Below are 9322 nucleotides of genomic sequence, written 5' to 3' on the forward strand. Positions count from 1 at the left end.
CTAATACAACTTCATAAGGGTTTTTGGGTGGGCTTATAAGTGGAGGGGCTTATATCCGGGAGGGCTTGTAAGCAGAATAAATAAACATTCCAAAACGGGCCACGGGAGTGTTGATCCAAATGCGTTTTTTAGTTAAAAACGCATAATAAAGCAACATTTAGCCCTTTTCAGTACTCTCATCCGGCAGAAGGGGGGCTTATATCCAGGGGGGGGGGGGCTTATAATTGGAGGTATTTTTTTTGTTTCCAGGTAGATGGGCCTATAATTGGGGGGGCTTACAACCGGAATTTTTCAGTTACTAATAAGCAACAAACGTACAAATCTAAATAAAAATACATGTACTTTCTAAGACTTCTAATTAGTACAAAAGAAACAGTTTTGTCGAAATTAATTGGAAGGTAATAAAATAAATAAACTCCTTCTCAGGCTTATTGTTATATTGAGGATAGTGCTTTTGGCTGAAAGAATCTGTTTATAATTTTATAGCTGTCCTCAAAGCTTCACTTTTTGGCTTATCTGTTCATTTTTCGGACAGTCTTTGGGCATGTTCCTCCAATATACCAACTTTAAGGGGATTATTTACTTATCACCAGGATTACATTTCCTTGAAAGGGGGAATGATTCTAATTTTTTGGCTGAAAAACGCCTGGATGAATATTCACTCATAGAAAAATGAGATTCGTAGTGTGAATGTTGTTGATGGTCTTTCCCTGAATACCGGTAACTACACTTCCTTGAACCAAAAAGCAGAATGAAAATTTCCCATTTCTTGTTCAGTTTTAAGTAAGTGTTACATGCATCTATGAAAGTACCTCACATGCATCCAAAATCTCTCTCGGTATTCTTAAACTTGAAATTTTGAAATTTTCGAGACCAAGGCAGAAACTGGTGCAAGATGTCCACTCATTTGAAACAGTATCATAAACTTGCAATGACATGTTTCCTTGGGAATCATCTGTTTGAAATTCACCACACACAAATATTTTTCCTTTGAAACACACTGTGCTCAAAAACATGTATTTACCTGTTGAAGAAAGTGTTTTATATTTTGCAATGTTGCTCCAGATATCAGTAACTGGGTCATACATTTCACAGGAGCCTGAGTATCCTTCTCTCTTAACACCACCAAACACGAATACTTTGTGATTCATGGCTGCACCACCAGCACCAACCCGTTTTTCTTGAGTTGAAGCAATCCTTCGCCAAACTCTTTCTTTGGGATCAAATATTTCGGCAACGTCTACAAGTCCACTTGGTGAATTACCTCCAATAGCATACAAGTGCTTTTCATCAGCCACTGCACATACACTTGATCTGGGGGTACTTAGAGAAGGCATTGCTTGCCAGACGTTTGTATCAGGATTGTATCTCTGTACAGTGCTCAACCGGTTGTTGTGTTCATCCACTCCACCAATGATATACAGTAACCCCTGAAATGTCACAACACTACAAAGGTTGATTGTTTCCTGAAAGGACTTCAATGGAAACCAAGTGTTCACTGATGGATAATAACGTTCTGCTGAATAGCCATTGGGATTTCCTCCAATACGAAATAACATTCCATGACATGAGCTGATGGCTTGACCAGAATATCTCATACTTATCGTGGACAGCATATCTGCCATCTTGTACCACTCGTTCTCTGAAGGTATGTAACACAATGTGTTCTTTCCTCCACATGCAACAAAAGCATCTTCATGGGTTTTGAGACAATTCGTTGATGATTGAGCAAAGAAACATGCTTCTTGTCCTGTAAACACCATTTTCATCGCATCTGATGCTAAATTAGAGCAATCTCGACTGTTCTTCACAAAAGGATTTGGAAGAATATCGTTAACAAGATAGTCACGTGGCACATAAATACAGCGAATGTGACGAAACCAGTCGTAAAAGCTTTGTTTCTGACTCTCATTTCTGTTGATCCACTTTACTAGAACTTCAAAAACTTCATCTTCCCCTTTAACAATAATTTCATCGCTTGAAATCCACTCTTGCACTTGTTTGCTGCTCAAATTTAGAAAGTCTTCAGTTTCAGCTACTGCAACAAAGTTTGCCAGAATGAAATCACTCGCGCCCTTCTGAAGTTCTTCACACTGATACTTCACAGCAAAATAATACGCCGCAATACAGTTGGAAAAAGACATTGTTTGTAGAATAACTTTACTGCACAAAGTTTTCAAGCTTGAAACAAAGAAGTAATCTGCTGCTGCCAGCAAATCAAATGCATTGTGTTCATTGATATCAACATGTCCGGTGTACAGATACTCCAACACTTCTTCCATCACAGCTTTGCTCGTCTCTTCCAATCTGATAACTCCTTCTTTCTTTTCTTTCATGTCACTGTTAAGAGCGTTGAAAAAGAACGGACTTGCTGCACATAACACGACTCTGTGTGCTTTCAAACGAGCTTGATCGTCACCGGAGCCAACTTCTAGAATCACATCACAGAACTGTTCGTTCCTTCGCTGAATATCGAGGCGTTTCATCATTTTCACGCAAAACTTATGCTCCTCAGTCTCTGTGATTGGTTCAAGAATAGAATCCATGAGTAGGCTGAACAGTTTATTGGAATTTAAAGCTGTCGACTCGAGAATGAAAACAAAACAGAAAGGAAGACACTTCCTGCCCACTTCCAAGTGGAGGGGGACAGGGGGGTGGGAGCCCGGGAGAAAAGGGGCGGGAAGCGGGAGGAGATAGGGCGGGAAGCGGGATTCTTAAGGTGGCGGGTACCGGGAGAAAACGAGTGAAATTTTGTAACATTTCATTATATTTCGCAATGGACATGGAACAAACAGGAAAGAACAGTTACGGAAAGGGGCGGGAGGCGGGAGTAAATGGTACGGGAAGCGGAAGTAAAAGGTACGGGAGGCGGGAGGTTCAGACCCCCCTGTCCCCCCCCCCCCCCCCCTTCCAAGGCATTAGCTTCGCGAGAGTAGACCGCTGACAAAAAAGAAAACAGAAAGGAAGCCACCGCACACAGCGGTCAAACGCAACGCGCGTGCGCAGTTCCTGTGTAAATCCCGCCAAAATTTTCCATACAAAGTCTTAAATTTTACGAAAACTTTCGCTTTAAAGCCAAAAGTTAATGCCGTCCCTGGAAAGTTAAGGTTTATACGCCGCTTATGGATTGAAAATTTGATAATTCATCTTCACTGAGTGTCCCAGCTTGAACTGTTCTTTCACCGTACTATTTCTTTAAAATACAAGGTTAAACAAGCTCATCGTTAAACACAGTTTACAGTTTTTCATTTCCAATATATAATAGAGGTGAGATTTTTTCGCAAACAATGGGAAAACAAAGCCGTTTGCTGATTTCTTTTATCGAGATGCGATTATCAGGATTTTTTTGTTTCCTTTTAAAAGTAAAAAAGATCACACTTTATTGTAAGGTGTTTAATGACAATTACAAAGGACGATGCATTAATTTTTCCAGTTTTAAACTCAGCTAAACTCCAGTTGCTGTTCATATTTTCAATTCTCTCGATTCAAGATAAGAGACAATCGCTTCAGTCTCTGAAAGTGACTAGACTACAAGCAGTCCCTTACATTTCTACGACAATTAAATAATCTCTTTATGGCTTGCCCTCTACGCTCGTTCGAAATCAAACTATCAAGAGCATAATTATAGGTAGATTTTAACGTATGGATAACTACTTTTCTATACGTCCAAAGGTTGGACATCATCACCCTTGTTTCCTTTGCACCAGCTGGGTAATAGGGCCTTAGCATGAGAAGTGCAATCGTTATGAGACTGTCCTTTCTTATTTATTTTGAACAATCAAGGTCACTTGGTTAGAAGAAAAACTCTTTGATTGGAAACAGGGGCCACGATCGGGGAAGGAGACCGTAAACGCAAGCCATTTCTGGTATTGGGGTTGTCCCCATGATATGGGACAATTTTTCTAGGGTGGTGCAATTTTTTCTATAAACAGCAAAATTGTTTCATCTCCACTCTCATAGGTCTGCATGGATTCCGTGCTTACGGTCTTATCCACTTTATTGTGGTAAAACGAAAACAGAAGAAGAACTCTACAGCAACAATCACGGTATAAAAAAGCGGTGAAATCTTATGGCGGATTTCCAGTGACGTGTAAATTTTTACGCAGGGATGTCGCTAAGGGCTGGCTGCCGGCTAATTTAACCGGCTGAAATAGAACTCAGTTAAATCCGGCTGAAATTTCACATGAAAACACAGGGTTAAGTAAACTTTTAGAGCTGCCAAGGCCAGAAAAGCCACCTGGGCTTGTTGATGAGCCGGCTTAGTGTTTTCTTAGCTATATCCCTGTTTACGTGCGTCAAAAAAATAGAGAAAATGTTTGAATGGACTTGCGTAATCGTTTACGCGTCCCGCGCGCTCCCCGTATTTTTTATTTTTCTTGTTTTAATTCTTTTGGCCTTTTCCCTTCTACTGAAGGAGCCTCTGCGGAGGAGAGAGTTAGAAACTCTGGAAAAGCTTGGGGAAAGAGGAAAAAAAGCGTCCTAGTCTGAGTAGGAGTGACGATTTTTCTGTCTTTTCTCGTCTTCACGCCCGCGACTACTTGGCCAAATACGCGAACAAAATTATCTAACGCTCGCCCTACGTACGTCCGGGGCCCTACGCTCGCCCATGGCTCGCCCGTCAAAAACGCCTATCGACCTAAATTGAGTTTCCCGGCTTGAAATTTTCTTTCACCGTGCTAGTTCTTTAACGTTTGCCTACAAAAATCTTGCCCACTTTCGAGCCAGAAAAGTTCGAGGCGTCGAAAACGGGAAGTGATCAAACGCAAAAAGTGACGTCACATCCGGTCTTCGCCGCCTCGAACTTTCGACTTAAAAGTGGGCAAACTTTAATTTTGTAAGAAATTGTTAAAGAAATAATATGGTGAAAGAACAGTTCAAGCTGGGACACTCAGTGAAGATGAATTATCAAATTTCCAATCCATAAAGGACCATTCATTATTTATGCCAGGGGGTGGGCCGGCAAGATCCATCATCAAGCTAAACAAAATATGTTGACCCCCTTACAGGTAAAAGAAGAAAGGTATGACCCCTCTACATGTAATTTTAAAAAAATAGATAGCCCCCCCCCCCCCCACCCCACCGACCTGCAAAAGAACACAGAAACACATTAAGCCTTTATTTAACAACTACTTACTGAAGTGGAGGTGGCTAGTGGTGGCTAGTTTCCTCGCCGCTGGCCACCAACACTGAGGTGCATAGTTGTTTAAGTATGTACTAAACATTGAGATAAAGTAATCCTTAATGGAATATTTCTTAACTTATTTATTCCTGTCAACGATTACAATCTTTGCGCGCGAGTTGCTAGGAGGTGAATAGCAAAGGATTTCCCGAGTTTGAGTAGCCAATCAGAGCGTGCCAACAACGGCTCAATGTACTTCATTCCAAACATAGTTATTGACCAATCACTTGCAATCAGTGAGAACAAAAATATTATTGTTTTCTAAAAAATTCATCTTGAAAAAAGAACTAGTGCAAGATCATATGCTTCATCTTACTACAGAGAACAAAGAATCTTCACAAAAAGGACACATTGAAAAATGGCAGCAGAGACAACAGAAAAGTTTCGAGAAATATAACTGTGACACTCCTTGTCGCACTGGTGAATTCCAGAAACTAAAAATCCAAGCCGGAGCTGCAAAAGTATCTAACTCACTTTAATCTTCTGTTGAAAGGCAAGAGAGATGATAATGTCTGACGGGTTATTGCACATGTCTAACATACAAAAAGAAGCACTCTACACATAGTCCCTAGGCAAGACCCAGAAATGTTATTTGACAATATTAATGAAGCGACGGCCGGAAATGCGTCTGCTCTCGCAGGCTAGGTGAAGATAGCAAAGGAAAACGTTGTTGCGCATTACAGTATAGTGCAGAGTACTCAGAGAGCGAGAACTATGCTGAGGAGAACAATGCAAAGGAAAATCTGGTACCAGCTTAACCGTTACCTCGCTAAACTTGATCTGGACGTAATATTGAGATATCATTTCGTGATACCTTGATCATTTCCTGTATAAACTATATCATTTCAGAGACTCTTGACATTTTCCATTATCAGAAAGCAACAATGAAATTACATGTATTTATCAAAAATAATAAAACAAAAATACACATAAAAACAGATAGCCCCCCTCTTTGTATGGAGATTTCCTGGTGACCCCCCCTCTGAGTGTCCTGGATTTATCATGACCCACCCCCTATTCTTGCCGGCGGTGTGCGCACTGGGATCGCTATGCATCATGGTCGAAATTAAAATTCTGGTCATTTGTGTCAAGTCGTGGATAAGTGCACATCTCGTGGCAGGCGACGAAGGCGAACTGTATTCGTTAAATACGCTGCGAAAATCAGCGAATTGTCTATGTTTTCTTTAAAAGAACGTTAAGGAACAAACAAGTTCGAGTTTGGTTGCGAAAACAGTCTTCGCTTCTTGATACATACCGTTTGTTCCATGTGAGCGAAGGATAAATTATCTGCCCTGCCGGTGCATCGATAGCGGTCGATAGCCTACCATCTACTGCAAGACGACTCAATACCTGGGCCCAATATCACTTTGTTCGATCATTCACGATCAGTCAGCACTTTTTTGACTCTCCTTAAAGTCAGTGATCTCAAAACAATCGTGAGCAAACTCAAGGTAAGATGGCCTGTTCGAATGTTTTGACTTCTCTGTCCGTTCAGTCACTTCAGTGTCACCTTGAGTATTGAAATCGATTTGATCGTTTCGAGCTTTCAACTGTAGAAATATTGCGTAAAAAAGGCTTGATTTAATAGCTGCCTTGTGTTGTATAAGCTACCGAGTCTGCATGATAAGAATTGTACTGATGTATTCTAGTGTTTATGTTTATTCAAACTGATCAAAAGTTGGTACAAAATGTTATGAACAAGATCCTTTATAATTTAAGCTTTTCCAGGCTTTTTGCTACTTGTTGCAGTTCTTTTTTGTTATTTGCGGTTGAGGTTTGACTTCCTCCTGCAAATACATTTTTTAAAAATTATTGTGCACAATTTCCCATGGGCTTGTTCCCTTTAAACTAGAACACTTCAGTAATACTTGTAACAGGTGGTTTACAAAGTGTTAAATCAAATAAAAGAAAAACTGCATTTTACTGTTTGTTTATTTGTCATTGCCAGTTTTTTGGTATGATTCTTATGAAAGTAGTTTAACTGTTTTGTTATAGCCATGAAACAGCAAATGGCATTTGTGCTTATACAGCCTGATGGAGTCACCAGGAGAGTTTGGGAGAATTTCATAGTTTATGTTCAGTTAGTTCTCTCGTGGTTATATTAGGCTATCAAAACATATCCCAAAAAGCCTACAAGTCATTCCCATGTTTACATACCCCCTGAAACAGGTTCGCACATAAATGAGCATGCAATTGCTTGCTCGAATTGTAAAACAGTGAATAGCATACTCATGAACCTTTCAGCTTTAGATCAGCCTACATTAGCAGGTGTAATAAATAGCAACCAGATCAGAAATTATGATGCAAGTCTTCTTTCATGCCTTTTAACCCCTTCCCCCTCCCATTTATTGAATTATAAAATGGTGTCAGCACCTGGATCTTGGAATGTAGTGATCTAAGGCAATTTTTTGCAAGTCATTTCTCTCATCTGAATGTATTCTCTCATCATTGACATATTAGCACTGATCTCAATGACTGCACTTGCTTTGATGCCAGTTATTTATAGCAATAGCTGTTTTCCCTGCCCTTGGTTCACCTGGTGACCATTTTAGCACTGTATACATTCTGCCTACCAAAATAAGCAAATCCCTGAGTATCTCTGGTGTCATCTTAGGATTTTTATCATGCCATCACCTTTAAAATTCACAAATTGGTGTATTTTTCTTTTATTAACAATTACCTGTCTTCAATGGGCACATTTTATACATGTAAACAATGAACACAAGTCAAGCATACAGACTTTCATTCAATTTATTTAATCTTTATTTTAGACACCTGGAAGCTAAGAAAATGATCTGGGAATTTGTGTTCAAAATCAAAATACCCTTGAATGAACTTCCCCACAGAGTTTGATTCAGCTTTTAAATACATCTTTGACTTATAATAACGACAAATCGTTCCCTTTGACTAAAATGAACTCAAATAACTTCATTAAATTGCCAGTTTCACAAGAAGCCAATACATTATTTTTTATTTAGTTGGGGCTAGCCTGCTGTTTTCTATCGGCTATGTACCGATTTAAAACATTTTTATCACTGCTGGTAATCTTAACAATGTTGGAGGAAATGGTTCGTCGCTATCTCATGATTTAACGAGTCACACCATGCGATCACTCCTTGTATCTGTCACCTCTTCGAAGCCATATTTGCCACCAAAACATGTCTGTATTAATTCGGAAAATCTACAACACAACGAGGGGAGCGTTTGGGAGCGTTTATACCCTGGCTTAGAACAAACATTGTAGAAACAGTTTATACCAGTTTCTTCGTTCAATGTGCAATGTACGAAAAATTATAGCTCACGACAAGACGGATTCAAATTACATGCTCATACGGGACGAATTTTCATTGCCCGCGTTTTTGCTGAAAATAATATACATTGCTTATTTTGTTGACAGAAATACAATCTTAGTGAGTATAAGTATTTGTAACTGTAGAAAAGGAGCTCAGAAAAGAAATAATTCTATCGATAAACGAAGCTTGTAACTTACTAAATTTTCCCAGCTTCGCCGCCATCTTGAAAATTTTACATCCACAATGCATAGCGATCCCAGTGCGCACACCGCCTGCCCCCTGGCATAAATAATGAATGGTCAGCGGCGTATAAACCTTAACTTTCCAGGGACGGCGTTGTCGACGGCGTTAACTTTTGGCTTTAAAGCGAAAGTTTTCGGAAAATTTAAGACTTTGTATGGAAAATTTTGGCGGGAATTACACAGGAACTGCGCACGCGCGCTGCGTTTGACCGCTGTGTGTTCAATCCATGAGTCCAGGGGCTCTTCAGTCAGCGGTCTACTTTCGTCAAGCGAGTGCCTTAGCCTTGGAAGTGGCTTCCTTTCTGTTTTCTTATCATTCTCGAGTCAACAGCTTTAAATTCCAATAAACTGTTCAGCCTACTCATGGATTCTATTCTTGAACCAATCACAGAGACTGACGAGCATAAATTTTGCGTGGAAATGATGAAGCGCCTCGATATTCAGCGGAGAAACGAACAGTTGTGTGATGTGATTCTAGAAGTTGGCTCCGGTGACGATCAAGCGCGTTTGAAAGCTCACAGAATCGTGTTATGTGCAGCAAGTCCGTTCTTTTACAACGCTCTAAACAGCGACATGAAAGAAAAGAAAGAAGGAGTTATCAGATTGGA

General features: G+C 40.0%; 1 protein-coding gene across 1 annotated transcript; it reads right to left on the reverse strand.

Annotated features, from left to right (window-relative positions):
* Window positions 1-278: 278 nt before the first annotated feature.
* Window positions 279-2609, reverse strand: LOC144655654 (kelch-like protein 11). Its single transcript, XM_078515946.1, has one exon. The coding sequence runs from the start codon at window positions 2544-2546 to the stop codon at window positions 801-803; it is 1746 nt and encodes a 581-aa protein (XP_078372072.1). The 5' UTR covers window positions 2547-2609; the 3' UTR covers window positions 279-800.
* Window positions 2610-9322: the final 6713 nt, after the last annotated feature.

The sequence above is a fragment of the Oculina patagonica genome, chromosome 5, assembly GCF_052425735.1.
Source record: "Oculina patagonica isolate OP01 chromosome 5, crgOcupat, whole genome shotgun sequence".
NCBI lineage: Eukaryota > Metazoa > Cnidaria > Anthozoa > Scleractinia > Oculinidae > Oculina > Oculina patagonica.

What these genes read in the sequence shown, in the direction of transcription:
- LOC144655654 (XM_078515946.1), bottom strand. Translation starts at nt 2,546, where the DNA reads ATGGATTCTATTCTTGAACCAATCACAGAGACTGAGGAGCATAAGTTT.